Source organism: Alosa alosa, chromosome 3 (genome assembly GCF_017589495.1).
Source record: "Alosa alosa isolate M-15738 ecotype Scorff River chromosome 3, AALO_Geno_1.1, whole genome shotgun sequence".
Classification (NCBI taxonomy): Eukaryota; Metazoa; Chordata; class Actinopteri; order Clupeiformes; family Clupeidae; genus Alosa; species Alosa alosa.
Window position 1 is genome coordinate 20,700,053 of NC_063191.1, and position 17,062 is coordinate 20,717,114.

The 17,062-nt window shown below is 40.1% G+C and overlaps 3 protein-coding genes across 4 annotated transcripts in view; all 3 read right to left on the reverse strand.

Moving 5' to 3' along the window:
• dip2a (disco-interacting protein 2 homolog A) overlaps positions 1-4,506 on the reverse strand; it is a 94,386-nt gene extending 89,880 nt beyond the window's left edge. Inside the window, 1 exon segment of the mRNA XM_048239373.1 lies at positions 4,011-4,506. Within this exon segment, the coding sequence (XP_048095330.1) occupies positions 4,011-4,134 (124 nt within the window). The 5' untranslated portion in view covers positions 4,135-4,506.
• A 2,354-nt stretch (positions 4,507-6,860) lies between these two features.
• LOC125292373 (CASP8 and FADD-like apoptosis regulator) lies at positions 6,861-11,009 on the reverse strand. 2 transcript variants are annotated; one of them, XM_048239621.1, is made up of 9 exons: positions 10,583-11,009; positions 10,289-10,394; positions 10,051-10,186; positions 9,791-9,849; positions 9,614-9,680; positions 9,354-9,406; positions 9,055-9,133; positions 8,351-8,864; positions 6,861-7,423 (listed from the first exon to the last, which is right to left on the reverse strand). In XM_048239621.1, exons 1-9 carry the CDS (start codon positions 10,864-10,866, stop codon positions 7,294-7,296), a joined length of 1,428 nt encoding a protein of 475 aa, XP_048095578.1. In that variant the 5' UTR covers positions 10,867-11,009; the 3' UTR covers positions 6,861-7,293. The 2 variants fall into 2 exon arrangements, with proteins under 2 accessions (XP_048095578.1, XP_048095577.1); XM_048239620.1 differs by having other exon boundaries at positions 9,791-9,852.
• Positions 11,010-12,576: 1,567 nt separating this feature from the next.
• Positions 12,577-16,392, reverse strand: ndufb3 (NADH:ubiquinone oxidoreductase subunit B3). The gene is made up of 3 exons (XM_048239413.1): positions 16,293-16,392; positions 13,224-13,353; positions 12,577-12,903 (listed from the first exon to the last, which is right to left on the reverse strand). The coding sequence occupies exons 1-3, from the start codon at positions 16,378-16,380 to the stop codon at positions 12,753-12,755; spliced, it is 369 nt and encodes a 122-aa protein (XP_048095370.1). The 5' UTR covers positions 16,381-16,392; the 3' UTR covers positions 12,577-12,752.
• Between the last annotated feature and the right edge of the window lie 670 nt (positions 16,393-17,062).

A 17,062-nucleotide genomic window follows, 5' to 3' on the forward strand; every position in this document is an offset into this window, starting at 1 on the left:
ATGTTCCCCACTGCTACAATCCAAAGCTCCCTAACTCTAGCTTGCATTTCAAAAGCTGGCTTTGAGCCGTTCTGTCTTTACAAGAAACTTCACAATGAAAAAAAAAAGAAAAACACCTGACTGAGGGAGTTACAGAAGTGGCCACCTGACCATGTTTGGGCTGTTGAAACGCATTAAAAACGTACTGTTCAATCCTCATAAATACTGGGAAATCATGCAGTGCCCAGTCATGTGCTCTGCTCTTGGGCTTGACCACGCAGCCCTGTCCAAGAACGCACAGCACAACAAGGAATGAGGGAGGAGGAGAGCCAGTGAGCAGGCGCGCTGAACCAGCAGAGATGGGCTGAGAGGAGAATTAGGCTGGCAGACAAAGCGTCACTACTAGACTTAATGCAGCCCATTTGTCTTCTTGACCTTGTTTTGCGTCCACCGGCCCCGGAGCCACTGGTCCGCATCCAGGACACTGACTGTCATCTGTCAAGAACCCAGCAGATCGGACCCTGGACACATCTGCACTCACTGCCCCACCACTTTCCACATCAATTCACAGGCAAAAGTGTCACAGTAAAATGCCACATGCTCCTACCACACAACATCTCAGCTATAATCCCTTATCCTTTCGCAGGGCTCCCATTGGATATAATTCTGAGTGCCTCGGTAAGACCCAAGGCCGCCACCACGCTGCCCATAAAAAAAGTAGCCAGAATATCAAGCATTCTGTGGGGATGATAAATAATTCACGTGCGCAAGAGTCAGGCTCCAGATTTGCTAGGAACTCAGTTTCACATGGCATGCAACTCACTTATTTATTAGTCTCGAATACAGGGCTAATTAAGTACTGGGTAGGATAACAGCGCATGGAACTCCCACACACCCTCTTGAGACAGACATAAAAAGGAAAAGTGGAAGACATAATTGAGGGGTTGGGGGGTGCATAACCTACACAATTTCCTCTTCCTCCCAAAAGAGGAGCACTCTAAGAAGGCAGTGGACCTGCTGGTGATGACATATTGATCTAGCACTGTCTTCACACTCCTTCATGCTAACTCAAGATTGATCTAGCCTAACTAGGGATGATCCTTAGAATAAGGATGAGAATAACGACTTTACCTTTCAGAAAAACTAGCACCAACAAACTGCCTAAGCCCTGGGGCAACCATCTGGTTACACCAATATAACCATCTTTTTTTCTACAGTATAATTTGCTTCAGCCTTTTCCAATGAGATTCACAGGAAGTGAATCTCACAGCAGGAATCAAACTTTTATTTGATTTTGCAGTCATCGGTTTACATAGAGGATGCAAGATAATGAGATACGGGAAGACTGGGAACATAGGCCTACATAAATACTGGCATCTGTGGGAAGAAAAACAACAAACAAACAGAGCGAATAACCCAAAACAGAATCTTAGCGGCATATTAACATATCCACAACATCTCCTATTTCACAAAGCTCATCAAACAAATGAGTTTGTTCAGCTATGAATTTGGCCTACATGTGATGAGAGGGTGGTACAGCCTAACCCGGCTCTGCAAACAGGTCGGAGTTGCTGGATTTGAGGTGAGATTAAGTCACTTCCCAGTCTCACTGACAGAAGTGAGAGAAGTTCCTAAGACAGGTGAGTCATACATTACTCTACATGACTACCTTTATCAACACCATACTGAAGATCACTTCAGCTGGTGGCAACCATATTCTTTTGGGTGACTAATAGTAGCAAAAGTCATGGCAAGTCAGTCTGTTGACCAGCAAAAGACACGGACAGCTACAGTATCAGACTGAGACAGCAGGACAGGAAGTGACATGCGGAGCAGAGCAGGAAAACAGAGGCCATGCAGATACAGGGCGTGGCAATCAGTCATGCCACCCGGCTGTTTTCACTGAGGTGGTGAAAAAATGTGCTTATTTGGAGGGCTGTAATAATCCTTTTAAACCCAAAACAAAATGATTAGGCATAGGCTTAAGTTTGCCAGGGAGATTTACCCTCTGCCCACACACACACACACACAGACTAGGAAATTACTGATTTGGGTCCTCAAACAGACTGACTGCCAACCATTGCCCTATCATGAGCTTCTATTTCCGTTCCTCTCTCCCAGGCAACCTTCTCTCCCTCAAGCCTGACAAGAAAATAGGTCTACTGAAGCACATCAGCACCCAGTCCCCAATCTAATCAAATGCAATATAGGTCATTAGTGTGCACGGCCTGGCCTTATGCACTGCTCCATGTTACTGTTGAGCCAGTAAGATGCTGACAAATTTCCAGCATGGACCTTTCAATCAGATATGGCCAACAAGAAAGCAGGTGGACAGGTACTGTAGCTAAGGGTACAGGGATTCTTTTCTAATCTGCTTGATTTGGGCTGTACTCCACAATAGTAACAAACACACAACGGCTACATGGTTCACATCTAACTTTTCCTGTGGAGTTCTGATAATAAAGTTACTCGAGTCACAAGATAATAACTAGTTAAATCTCTTACCTCTAACTTCACTACAATAGCTAGACACACTTGCTAGATGACAGTGTGTAACGTAGACCTAAAAGCATAACATAGCCTCACAGCAACATCCCTCCACACCCTTGGTCCTCTCTTCCACAGCTTTGTGACCTGTCTCATCTCTGTAAGAGGAGATTACAAGTTCACATATATCATTTCTTGACTAACTGCCCAAGAATAATGTCAGTTCCTCTCACTACATATCAAATCTATCAAAACCCATCTTGCACCCATGGCTGCTACAGAGCCTCTCATGCTTCTGATGTGTCTCCAAAAAAAGAACCTCTGCTATGACTTTCTTCATTCCAAAATAAAAACATGTGCAGGACAGACTCTTTGGCAATGATTCTACACAGGAATAGACAAAGACATTATTCAAAAACTGACCTAGTGCTTACTCCATTTGTTACAGTGGTGCATGGAAAACAGCTTAGTCTCCTTTCATACATGGAAAGCATGGATGGTCATGGCACAGATAGGTAGAGCTCAACTTCAGCCTCCGACACTCCAAAATTATGTGGAGATATGCTTCAGTTAAAATGAGCCGGTTCACTGCCATTTCCTTTTGCTCAATTAAATAGCTGCTCCCAGGTTACCTTAGCTTTGCCTTTAACAACAATATTCCCAAAAGACTGAGTTTTGTGAGGTATGAGAGTTCTTGTTTTGTGAGAATATTCCAAAACAATATTTTCCCAAATAACTGATATAATTCAAATAGATACAAGCATAAGCCTAATGCATAACATATATTTTGTAGCCTTCTAGGTGTTCAGGACAGAACAACTGTACACGCACATGTTTCCATGAGAATTGACAACCAAGACATTCCCATTCACAGCTGACCAAAACTGTGAACAGTAGGCTACCAGAACCTCTTAATTCATGACAGTCTGTCTTGTCTCTGTTCCACTACTTCACTGGACGACCTCATCAACACAAAACAACAGGCGGACCTATCCAGAGGAAGCCACATGTGTGTGGTCCTTGAAAAAAGCTTCTAGAAATGAACAAAAGCAATACAACTCATTTTTTTTTCTTATACGACTAAGTTAACAGGCCGATTCTTTCATATCATCACCAACCTGGTCATCCTGTCAGAATAGTTTGCTGCACTCTAGCAATTGTGTCATAACTTGCACAATTTAGGTTGTTAGCCCCACTTTGTATTTGATCTTTAGATAAGGAGTAGCAAAATTTCACAGCACATAAGGGTGTTTGCCCTGCGTAGCCTATGTTGACCATAATGTGCTATGAAACACAATAGTTTACCTTAACTCAAAAACACAGCTTAACGTTACCATTACCCTCCAACATATCGTCTTGAGTCTTTATCAGTACTAACGCCGGATAGATCAAACAGACCAGATTTATCAAATAATTTCCCTATAACCTAGGGAACGAAATTAACAGACTAGCAGTGTCTGTTTGAACTGTCTTTTCCTGATTTACACCTTGTTCATACTGTGTCCGCCTTGCCCAGTGTAACGTTAGCAATAAAAGGTGAATACCTTCGGATAGCTCTAGCTCCAGCTCCGCGAGTTTCTCTCGAACCTCTGCCGGGAGGGTCATTGCAATTGCCGGAGTTGGCTCCATCATCATCATTAGTAATCCAGTGGAGTTTCGTTCAGCCATGATGTTCCAGTTCACTCTGTGATTCACTGGTTTGTGAATACTCCTCCTGAAATTGTCCAACGAGCGAGTAGTGGTGGGTGGTGGTGGTTCCCTATTGCATGCAGATGTGAGATGATTCCACGGAGCGGTTGCATAGGCTACTGTTCGCTAGCACGGCTAGCACATTTCTCTCTCAACAGAAATGCAGGAACGAAGACACTTGTCAGAATTCGTTTGCCACTGAAGCTTTGTTCTCCTTCGCGTATTCTTGCCACAATCCATACACGACACACGGAAATAAACTCATTCAACTTCAATCTTCAGTGCGCCGCCATTGCAGCAGTGTGGCAACAGCAGCCCTGATACTGCGCGTGCACTGTGCCTGGCTGCGCGTTATCGCCCTCAAACTCACCTAGATACTGCTGGTGTGAAATAATTAGCTTTCATTTCTTCTTCAGCACAATAATTTCTCCTCTCATGATGTGTTTCTAGGACAGAGACACTGTAACCAACATTGACGACTAATTTGCGCCCCAACACTTTCTAGATTGACCATGTTAACTTTTGTAACGTCAGGCAGGTGCGTATAGGCCTACGTGTGACCTGGCCCTGCCTGTGTTCTCTGTTAGATCTAGACCTTTAATGAATCACATATTTGCCAAGCATTTTTATTGCTTATCATGCACAAATTCGATGCATTAGCTAAACTGTATGAATATTAGGTCAGGTGTGCTTAGGGTGGTGCAAAGTGAGGATCAGCATTCCACAGACTATGATAGGCCTATTAAGGACGCTCTTGTATTGAATTCATAGGCTAATTTAGTAGGAATGGATAGCCTAAATATATTAGGACGCCGTATGTCGTCTAGGCTACTTGGGCTGGGCTATCCTACTTATAAAGGGCTTGGCTACATTCAAGAGTCGACGTCGCCATCAAGTGGACTATTTTGAAAAATACAGTAGGCCTAGCCTATTTATATCCCTCAGTGGTTTCGTTCAATACCAAAATCACTTAGTCTATGAACACAGAAAAGTCCATGTAGCCTACTGTATAAACCAAACCACTAAAGTGAAATCGAATCTTCACCAGTTATCATTCCATACAACAATCAACATAATGACCATATGAGGTTAGGTAGGTAAGGTAAAGTAACTTTATTTATAGCGCATTTTTGTATGCAGAGTGCAACCCAAAGCGCTCCACACAAGACATTGACACATAAAGACAAAGCATACCCGTGAGTGAATAATTCAATTTCATTATTTTATTTATTTATTCATAAAAGGGACATATGTGTATAAACAATATATATTTCATAAATAATTTATATTGTCCAACTTAAAGTGTACATAGACTAATATTGTAAAGCACCACAGCCTACAGTAACGAAGAAAATTGTCTTGGATAAAAGAAATCAAACAGTACACATCAAATGAGACAATGACTGGAACACATTTACATCACTCTGACATACATTACAGTCTCACTTCCCTTAAAAGCACAATAAATAAACCTTAAATTGCACACATATGCATTTTGCAGACATGAATGACATGACTGACAAAAAATAGCCTACAGTCACACAACTCTCTCCTACATAAATCCACACACAACACAGCCACCCGTATAGCCTCACCTTACTTCAATCCTCTATGTAACTGATGACTGCAAAAATCAAATCAAAGTTTTACTGCTTGTTGCCAATTTTCATTGAGGAAAATAAAGTTATATGGTGTAACCATATGGTGCTAGGCAATTTGTTGATGCTAGGTTTTCTGAAACTCATCCTTATTCTAAGGATCATCCCTAGTTAGGCTAGATCAATCTTGAGTTAGCATGAAGGAGTGTGAAGACAGTGCTAGATCAATATGTCATCACCAGCAGGTCCACTGCCTTCTTAGAGTGCTCCTTTTTTACACTTGCCACATCTGCCACCTAAGGCTAAGATCACTGTTGGCATGCCCTCGTAAGTAAGAAGTAACTTGTTTAATATCCTTATGGCAACAGTGCTGGTTACTGATTGATCTGGAATCTATCAGTACTTCTTCTGTTTTGCGTACATTCATGAGAAAGTGATGCTCATCATCATCACACCAATGGGCTATACTACGAATCTCGATTAGTAGGTTAGCGAGGTATGTTGCGCTTAAAGCCAGGGTATGCTGTGACACGAAAGTGGCTCTGTTTTAGCGTCACTGTATCACCATGGTGTCTTATGCCCTCAACCAAACCAAAACTACTGCCCACTGACCAATCAATTATCTTGAAAAATGAAGTTCTCTCACATGTAGGATTCTGTCATATATCTTACAGGTGGAGCTCCGCCTCTACAAACATTTTGCATCTCACATGTCCTTTAATAGTGCGTGCAAATATGCCACTATGGACGTGCATACCATAGCCTACAACATCAATTTATTTGATGTTATAGGCTAGACATTAAAAATGACCGCAGTGTAGATTACCCTATCGCTCATAAATCCGGAAGTAATTGTTTTTTTAATATAGGCGGTCTTGTGCGTCTCCACGTTTCACGATTGGCCAACATCATCCCAACACAGAGAACGCGCACAGATCTGAGTTGAAAGCCTAGTTTGACAAATATATCACATAACTGCTATCGTAGTATCACTTAACTTATACCCCTGAGTCAAGGCTTTGTGTAGCCTCGATATGTCTAGATAGCCTAGGTAAGTCTTGAATTTCCCCTGGGGATCAATAAAGTATCTATCTATCTATCTATCTATCTATCTATCTATCTAACGTGCTTCGTAGTATACCCCACTGTTCAACCTGTCCCCTCTGGCTACATGGGTGGCAAATGCTGTCCTTTAACAATTTATTTATGAGATAGATGCAAAATGGTGCAACCCACTTAGACAAATGTCATTGTAGCTGCTAAAAAGGATTAATGCAAAGTTAATAATGTCAGTCAATAACTAATACTAATCAAATAAATACTAAAATTAGCACCTTGTGATATCCTTGGGGGCAAGTTCACAACAACGTCAGTGCAACAACAAACAAGTACCGTACATACAAATTAGCCTAATGGGTAAAATTCAAAGAACATTCTTGAAGCAATATATATATTATTGTTAGCATACTCATGCTATAAATGTATCTGAAAGACTGTTTTTCAAGTTCACAATGCAATGATATTCCCTCAAAATAAGCAATTATGACAGAAATAACATTTTTCGAAGTGTGTGTCTAAGATCAAGTCCATATGTTTGTGTTGGATTCCTATCATTGTGCTCAAAGATTTTTTGATTCACCACCATATGAACATCCAGAAGATTCCTCTTTCTGCAACAGAATAGAGAAAAAAATCCATAATACATAACACATAATTAGCAATGAATGACATAAGCATCAACTGTAATGATGATGATTTTAATGAACAAACATAGATGCAGGCAGCAATGAGGAAGCTAAGTAGTCAAGCATGCTATTAGCAATGCTATTACATCTGACATATGCATTTACATTTACATTTATTCATTTGGCGGACACACATTTGTCCAAAGCGACTTACAGCAATGCAATAACATTTAGGCCAGGGCTGTTCAACTTAATTACCAAGCGGGCCAGACAGGAAAACCACTGGGTCTTTACAGGCCACCCAAAATACGGTGTTGCGAAAATTAATCCTATTGCAGCTATAAGACATACGCTCATGAGTAGCCTATTCAGCTACATTCAATGAGTTCAGTCAAATATATTCACACTGGATGTGGTGGACATTCCTTTCTGAGATGCATCAAAAGGCTCTCAGAACAATTCCAAACAGACATAAGGTGCTTATAGGGCAGGTCTATAGATTATTTGTCAAATCAACCAGTAAAACAGTATACTATCAGGGGACAGAATATATAACATTCACATCCCAACATCTGTCACAGCTCATAGAAAGAAATCAGTGAAACAGTATCCTGACAGACAATAAGCAGCATTGCAATGCCTCAATCAAGTGATAGGCTAATGGATGCAATGGCAACCATTGGTGGCGCTAGAGTGCCTGTGGTGCAGACATGAAACGTGGTGAAATGAATCATGGGACTGTACCCAATCAGTGTGCCAAATCTCACAATTTTTTACCAGACGGTTCTATGGGCTGCCATCCCTCCCATTGCGAAGGATCCATAATAATAAGAAAACGTAAAAACACAATGGGCGCCATCGCAGCTTCACAGGCCCCCAATAATGTTTTAAGACAACCCAAAACAAGCTTACCCTTGTTGCCCATTCAAAAGTGATGACTGCAAAGCTTGCAGATATGCAGACTGGTGGTTTTGCTCTTTCAGAGCTGTCTCCTGTGTCCAGCAGTGGCTCCAAAAGACATCTGCAGATGTGGGGATGGCCTCATCATAGGCCACAGCAGGCCCATCTGTTTCAAGATACTTATCCCAGTAGCTGTAGTAGCCTGAGCATCCAGCTGACCTCGGAGGCTCAAAGGCGCTGTAGCTCTGGACAAAGAATAGTTTGGGTTTGCCCACCAGCCCTGGACAGGAGTTGGAATTAAAGAGATGCCTGACCGCATCTAGGCTCAGGCCCGAGGCCTGTGCCTCTGTGCCCAGCAGGTGACTTTCGGAAGCCCGGCTGATGAGACAGCAGGCGAAGGCGTCCGCATCACAGTGGCAACTGAGCTGGGCCACCTCTCGTAAGGTAGACAGGCAGTCTGTCACACTCAGCAGCTTCCGCATGATCACGTGGAAATGTAGACACTTAAATGTCTGTTCAAGCCTGTCTGTGTGAATAGCAATTGCTCAAATCAGCTGCTACAACCTTTTAGAGACAGATTTAGTGCATGCCAATAAAAATATCCATTGTCGAGTTTCTTAACATTTACTCTCATTCTCAGCATAGTTAGATCATAAACTAGTGATAAGAATGAAAAAGACCATTCCAGGACAATGAGTTACTTTGTAAATGCTCACCTCCATCATATCCCACACAGTCGATGATCACACATACTCCACGAGGCTGGGCCTGCAATCTATACACATCCAATGAATTCTGCAGAAAAAAAAACACTACTACATTCCCATTTGGCCATTTAGAATTAGCAGTGAAAGGTCTTCTAATTGTGTCTATTATCAATACACTTGGAGACTAATAAATAGTTGACAATTTGTATGAGAAAGTTGTTCGCAAATGTAGATTGTAGTAAGACCAAGTATGCCAAAATGTATGTGTGTGGGGGATGGGCTCAATGAATGAACAGTGGCAGTCTTACCTGATAGGATATTCTTTCACTTTTGGTGGGCCTACAAGACATTCTGTCATTTTCTACATTAAAAACAGAAAACGCATTCAAATAGAAACCAAAACTCAACTGAGAGACACGTCAGACAACAGATTGCTTTTATACAAAATGCACAACTAAACAATGAGAAACAAATTCTTAATGTCATACTGTGATGAAAGACATGATTAGTCAGATAAATTCCATAACTTAATTTGAATAAAATTAAAGCAATGTTAATTTCTTCTTACTCTGAAGTCTGAGTAGTTCCCACTTCTCATTTGAAACCTCAGGGGTAACCCTGGACTCTTGTTCTGACTGTGGAGAGAATAAATGTACCTGTAACTACAAAGCGCTTCATAGGTTTCACTTGAAAAACAAGAGGTCACAAAACAGTTGTCTGGGAAAATATTTACAGTGCTTCTCACCTTTCTAAGATTCTTAATACCAATTGTGTGATTTGACACAGATGTTCCTTGTATTTCTGCTACTGGAAAAAAAACACACTATCATTATTTTCAATGAAATGTAACATGACTCATGTCAGCAATGCAAAATGAAGAAAAGCGTGACACAGGCTACTATGAAATGATTAGTCATCATCATAAGGAGATGAATAATCATAATATGTGGAGTGCATTTGTTGAACACAGTCTGTTTAAAAATTAATACAATTAAAAATGCTCACCTTTCTCCTTGTACTTGTTTATCTTTTTTACAAGATCAATACGGTGAATGCTCTTAAGACACTGTTCTATTAGGTCCATACTCCCATTGGACACTTCACCTTGCTTCTCAAGGTCAGTGACTATGTCCAAGAAACTCTGTGATATTGACAAAGAATACATTCCTCTCTGTTAACTCCTCTGATTTATTTGGTTTAAACAGGGACTTAAAAATAAAGTACTATAGGCAATGTAGCCTACCTGCATGCCATCCAGCCTTTCTCTTGACAGGGAACTACTGAGCAGAAATCCTATGGAGCGCAAATCCTCTGCTCCAATATTGTCACTTAGATCAACCATAAGCACTCTGAAATGAAATTGGAATCAGACACACTAGGCTTATAATAGCTTCATATTTTGTAGGTTTAGGCTATGCTTGACACGTGTTAAACCTGTGACGAGAGTGTCGTTTATAGATCTGATGTCTATGGCCTACAGGCTAACATTAAATGGCAACTAGCTATTGAATGAATGGCCTACGTGACAGTAGCCTACCTGTAGTCTGAGACGAACTGTACAGTTCTCAGTATTTCGTCAACTTCTGTCCTGCTGGCTCGTAGTACTTTCTTTAATATGTCGAAACGTCTCATCCTGAACATGAGTTCCATCAAAAATACATCCATATCCACTACATTTGTCACGCAACTCAGTACGTTTCTGATATCTGCTGATGCGAAATTGACGTCCTCCACTCCGGATAAGTATAGTAATGTCTTACGCTCCGCAAAACTAAGACTTTCAGCAATTTGCTTAATAGTTAGCGATAACTGTGCGGTCATTATACCTGTTGTGATCCAAAGCCATGTAAGATAGCCTACATTAGTCCTAGCCTACTCAACCCGAAATGATCGGACAGTAGCCTAAAGAGAGCATATTTTGTCATAACATCTGAGAGGGAGGCTACCCATGACGCAATTTCACTTCCCCCGAGGAATCCCCCAGCAAGGGAAATGAGTTCTCATGAAAGGAAAGTAATGTAAAGTGAAGTCATAAGGCAACTAATAAGCTATAAAGTGAAGTGATGAGGTTTCGAGAAAAATTCCATTGCACTTCGTAGGCCTACAAACAAATTGAGAGTCGGCTCTTCCTGTCATTACTTCTACATTGAAGGCTATTTGTGCTACTCACAAAAAGGTAGGGGTGAAATTTAATGTTCAGTACAGAAAGTAGCCTAGCCTACTGAAACATTGAACTGTTGGACATGCGCATTCAAAAGTTTAGAAAGGTTAGGCTGGTGGATTTTAAGTTCATCCTTAAATTTCACCCGAAAGCCGTAGCCTGATGTTTTTGAGTAGTGTGTTAAAAATAGGCCTTGGCCTATAGTGCAGTTTTCCCTAATAAACTGTGTGTTGCTTCATTCCCAATGCCTGATGATGCTTGCGAAGAATACATAATATTAGTGTAAAAGGAACTGGCCAATTTCACCAAGTTGACTGCTCAAGTATATAGATAGATAGATAGATAGATAGAGATACTTTATTGATCCCCAAGGGGAAATTCAAGTATCACAAGAGTATACCTCAACATTTTTATCAAATTATTTGATATTATTTGATATCTGGGTTGCTTAATCATAAGGACTAACATCTTAACCTGAGTTGTTAAGACCTTCAGTAGCAGTCACAATGACAACCAGCCACTACCAGCTCTCTATTTTATCTAAAATATTAGGCTATATGAAAAAGATCTAAATTAGCCTATACAATTGTTGCATTACTGGAGTACTCTGCAGAACTTATGACTGACTTGGGTGTAGCTGAGCAAATACAAATTAGACTTCAATGACACCATTGCATGTCTTGAAAAGTAAGTCCACAAGAATATCAGGGTCAGACCCAGATAGGTAGAGCAGAGTCAGGCAACATAGGTAACAAAACAGTCCAGGTAAACCGAACCGACCGAACAAAACTGTCCAGGTTAACTGAACCGACTGGAGCAAAAAGTGTTTGTTCAAAGTTTTGAGGTGGGCAACTAGCATACTTATAGCAGGGATTTCCACCACAGTGGTTGCCTGTGAACTAAACGTACAGAAGTGCTCACTAATGATGGTTTTACCGTATTTGTGAACAAATAAACCTTTGCTGTGTAAGCTTTAGATCTTTTACTTCAACTCATGTAAAATGGGAAATTGAAAATGCTCAGTGAAACTAGCGTATATTTTTGTTCAGTAGCCTTCACTTTTCTGATACTGTCCTATGCCATGATCTTTTTTTTTTTTTTTAAATGCAGTAAACTGCATCCAACAACATCCTTAGTAATGCTGAACAGTTCCTCCCTGATTCAACCCAAAACATGAAAGTGGTAAGCCTAGAAATTGAGGTGAAAACCTCATCAGTTGTTGAAAACACAAAGCAAGGATAACTTTTTTCAGTAAGGCATCGAATATACTTGATGCTGTTTGTACCACCCTTCTCACAAGGTTTAGGATGCTATTGCAATTGTAGCCACTGAAATTAAATCACCTAGAAGTGATGACTAAAAACTGCAAATGACATTTTTATATTATTTTATTAATGCATGTAGTTAAACATGACCATACAATCTAATTACAACATCCAAGGAATATTCATGGGAAAGACAAAAAGTACACATCTTGGTTAACACCATTATGATCACATACAGTGATAGATGCCTCCAAAGTCCAGCTTTTACTTCCAAACATGAATCAGTGCTCTGATTTCTTGGGAGGGAAAAAAGCATACTCCACTGCCAGGCACACAGCAAAAGCAAGGAATCCTTTCTTGAACCCACGGGCAAGGACATCTTTAAAGGTAACTGGAACACCAAATGATCCTGTGTATCTCCAAGCTTCATTCCTGCAATACATATTTTAGCATTTAAACATTCACTTCCACAGACCACTTATAATCCATAGAGGGAACACAACACAGTTAGAGTTGAATTATAGTTGAACTTTTTGGTTTAGTTCAGTTTAAAGGTGCAGTCAGGGAATTTCTTAAGTCTATAGTCGTCGAGAGGCACAGCTAATTCAGAGACTCATTTACCAATTCTCTCCACTATTTGGCCAATGATGGGCTATCTTCCAAGTTGTCAATTCAAAACAAGCAACAAATTTACAATAATAAATTTGTGATAATGACAATAGTTCTATGCAAAGGCTGGTCTGGCTCCCTACCGCATCCATGGGTCCCGCAATCCCCTCCGAGCAAGCCTCTGCTGTGTGTCTGCAAGTGGCGTTCCCTCCCATTTCCAGATCTTGTAGTCTGGCAGGGCCACTTTGCTGTGGCCGTGATCCCCACCCATACCTGTCAAAAAAAGTTTGATGTGAACATGTGAAAGTGCAGGGGTATAAACAAAACGAATCATTTCACTGGGATAGAAACCAATACAACATCAGTTCCATATTAGACCTATGCTTTGTAACACCTAAATCACAGTTGTCGAGAATAATTTTTTAAGCATGACCAGTATACCAGAACAGAACTGTACAGTTATCTTGGAAAAAGTGCTCATTACCTCCAGCACATTACCTCCAGCACACTGGCACAACTCAGCTAAGCAAAGTCATCCTACATCTACTTTGTTGAGACATGGGTCATTCCATGTAATTTCTGTTTAAATCCTAGTTCCTCTTTTTTTCAGCCATTGATATTACTTCAGTTTTACAGCCCGATTTTTTTTTTTTTTTTAATCTGGGAAGCAATGTTTGGGCATTAATATCATGAAAAGCATTATTCATAGCCAGCCCAAACTCTGTAGGATGGAAGACAAGCATGTTCTCAGTATGATTAACAGTTTGCATGGCATGGTAGTATAAACTTGTTTTTGTACATATTTGGCATCAATCTTTTTTCCCCTATTAAATGCAATATTTTAATAATCTGTCAATATTTCAGCTTTCCACATACAATGGGCTTGAAGTAGGGGTGTCACGATTTCGGTCTTAAGTCAAAAATCGATCAAAATTATATCTTGAACGTCGAAATCAAATGTAGAATTGACAATGCAGCCACACCCCCAATGTCACATCCAGCATGCATGCCAAGAGACCAAAAAACAAAACACACACACGTTGAACTGTGGCGGGTTCTGTCCTCTAACTTCAAGCTGCAAAAAAAAAAAAAACAACATGAACCGAACTTGCCACTCTGAAATCTCCGGTATGGAAGTATGCTATTTTGTCTTTCATTCACGTCAGTTAACACTAACTTAGCCTACTCAACTTATAAAATGAAAATATAGTTTTGTGTCATTTCATGTTCACGTCTATGTTTAATGTCTGGTCTGTTCGCTGTAGGCTTGTTTTAAAATATGCAGTTTCAAAATAAAAATCCCCAAAACAAGGAAATAAGACAAAAAGGTAAAAAAAAAAAAAAAAAAAAATTTAAAAAATTGCATTAATAGTAATATAATTGAAAAAGGTTTGAAAATCGAATCCTGACTTGATTCGAATATGAAATCGAATCAAGATTTGGAGAAGCGTGACCCCCCATCAAAGATTTAAAATGGTATGTGGAGTAGCTAGAAGGCACATAAAAATCTATGTGGAAGTAGCTCAATGTATGCACATTTAGTGAACAAAGTGCCAATGTTGTACAATGGATAAATAGATAGTAGGGGTGTAATGGTACATAAAAATCACGGTTCGGTGTTTACCTCTGTTTAGAAGTCACGGTTCGGTTAATTTTCGGTACATGAACACGTAAATTCACGGACAATATTTTTGTTGCACGAATCGGAAATGGTATTTTATATGTTTTTTAGTATTTATTTTTGCACTAGCTACCCCACACACCATTTTAGTCCCATCAAAACTGCCAACTGTGTGTGAGGGTGAATGTGGATGTTTTGTCTATGTTAGGTGTGGGTATGTGGGGGTGGTGGTTGGGGGGGTACTGGGGTAGTTAGAGGGTATGTGGATATGGGTGTAGATGAATGCTGTATGTATAGCCCAGACTTTCTAATGAGGAGACACAGCACTCAAAAATTCCTCCATAGAAATGCATGGGGCTAATTTGTAACGCCAATATGGCAGTTGTCTACGCATATCACACCCCTTCCGCGGCAAAACGTCGACATGTGAATACATTGAGCCAATCATATGGTGTGATGTGAAGACATCGTGCCAATCATGTGTTGTGAACTCGCCGCTGGAGCAAGATTGGTGTCGTGAAGCCTTGCGCACGCGCATTTCTGCCGAACAGGATGCCCGATGAGTGCCCAAAAAAACCTTGAAATATGGCCGCCGAAGTGGAGGGATTTGCCTAAAAGGACTTTGGTATAGCCTATGTGGGTGGAAGCCATATTGTATTGTGTGATTGATTTGTTGTACTGTAATTGAGATTATGATGGTAAAATCTAATATACTGTTGATATGCATATTGGAACTCCAATGTAATCTCTGAAAAGTAAATAAAAACAATTATAAAAAATAAAAATATTTTTAGAAAAACTGCCAAGACAAATGCAATCACCTCATTTTATCCTTGGCCGAATATTTCACGTGCATTTGCTACAGAGACCTCAAATATTGGCACAAGATTAAGTAACTATTTTTTTGTATCCACATGACATCAATCAGTATTTTGATCCTGAATATCACCAGTTTTTAGCCTGACGTGCGTCTAGATTTCTAGGCTACACCAGTACTTGCACTTAGTTCTAGGGCATGCACTACAAACTGTTACTGGTCCAGTCATACTGAGAACATGTGTTTCAAGTTTCCAAGATAAGACATTTTTGAGAGATTAACAATTATGAAAAAAAATAAAGGGTGTAAAAATGTTGGAATTTAACAAAATATATCTTACTGGTCTTAGTTTTGGGACCTAGGCTAAACATTATGTAAACAAACTCTGAGCAAAATCTGAAAAGGTGCCGCAGCAACCAGTCCTGGATTCTATCTGATTTGACATGGAATGACCCACACCACAGACGAATGGCACAGTAGACTGGCAAAATGTTATGGTAGTGAAATATTTAATGTTGACATGACTTATGTTTAACCTAGCCATCTCACACTATCTGGCATGTCTTTGAAGTTAGCCAGCTGTGAAGTTACCGTATCTCTGCTAACATCATCTGCTATGGCTAGCCGGCTAGCATTCTGACCTCACTAACAAGCAGACATTAGGCAGAATAGTCATCCATCCATTAATAGCTGCAAACAATGACCACAGTGCATTTCAATAAAACAGCTGTTCTGAAAATAAATATTATTGTAATACAGGAAAATATATCAAACCTTCTCTTGTTGAGCTTGGTGACCTTAGAATAGCCAAACACGAATACGTAGCCTCCTGCGCACCTGCACTGGTATGGTTGTGATGCATAGATGTCACTTCCTCTTCACTATTGCCCTCTAGTGATTTGGAGAGCATACATACAAAGACTCACAAATCACAGTTAATCAGTAGGGTAAACTAGGCTAATGGGCAACCTAATTTTCGCTATTAATAATCAGCTTTTTGAATGAACACGCCCTATGGGATCTGATTAGATAGGATGATCTACCAGGCTACCATCAGGTTAGCCTAATTGTGTGTTTAAGCTATAGTATTTTTTGTTCCATATGTTCATGTGGCGTAACTGCACCTGAGCTCGGGCACCTGGCAGGCAAGGTTTAAACAGATTATTGATATCCTTTTGAAAATATCAGCTTTCAAAAATCAGACAAATCAACTACTGTTACTGTATACTACAAGTATTCTCTGAACGGGTTAATAAAAATAAATAAATAAATAAAGCCAGAGAAATGGCCACTGCTTGAGCACATTTGATTTGCTCAGGTGTTTCTCATAAAAGCCCTGCACCCATCTGTGAAGTTTCACAGGTATCACAATGCTACTTAACTGAGACCTAATTTACATATAATCCACATTTGTTTCAGCACCGTAGGCCCTAGTTGCAGGGATATCAAACCCACCCCGACAATGAATCCCCTTCTCCCAATGTGTTTTTTTTTTTTAAAACAACCTACAATGTTTATTATTATAGCAGAATAAAACGTGTGCA

What these genes read in the sequence shown, in the direction of transcription:
- LOC125292373 (XM_048239620.1), bottom strand. Translation starts at nt 10,866, where the DNA reads ATGACCGCACAGTTATCGCTAACTATTAAGCAAATTGCTGAAAGTCTT. An exon ending in CAGTTCGTCTCAGACTACAG is followed by an intron (nt 10,395 to 10,582) that starts GTAGGCTACTGT and finishes ATTTCATTTCAG; the next exon opens with AGTGCTTATGGTTGATCTAA. An exon ending in CTTTTGAATGGGCAACAAGG is followed by an intron (nt 7,424 to 8,350) that starts GTAAGCTTGTTT and finishes ATTCTGTTGCAG; the next exon opens with AAAGAGGAATCTTCTGGATG.
- ndufb3 (XM_048239413.1), bottom strand. Translation starts at nt 16,380, where the DNA reads ATGCATCACAACCATACCAGTGCAGGTGCGCAGGAGGCTACGTATTCG. An exon ending in ACCAAGCTCAACAAGAGAAG is followed by an intron (nt 13,354 to 16,292) that starts GTTTGATATATT and finishes TTTTTTTGACAG; the next exon opens with GTATGGGTGGGGATCACGGC. An exon ending in TTGCGGGACCCATGGATGCG is followed by an intron (nt 12,904 to 13,223) that starts GTAGGGAGCCAG and finishes TATGTATTGCAG; the next exon opens with GAATGAAGCTTGGAGATACA.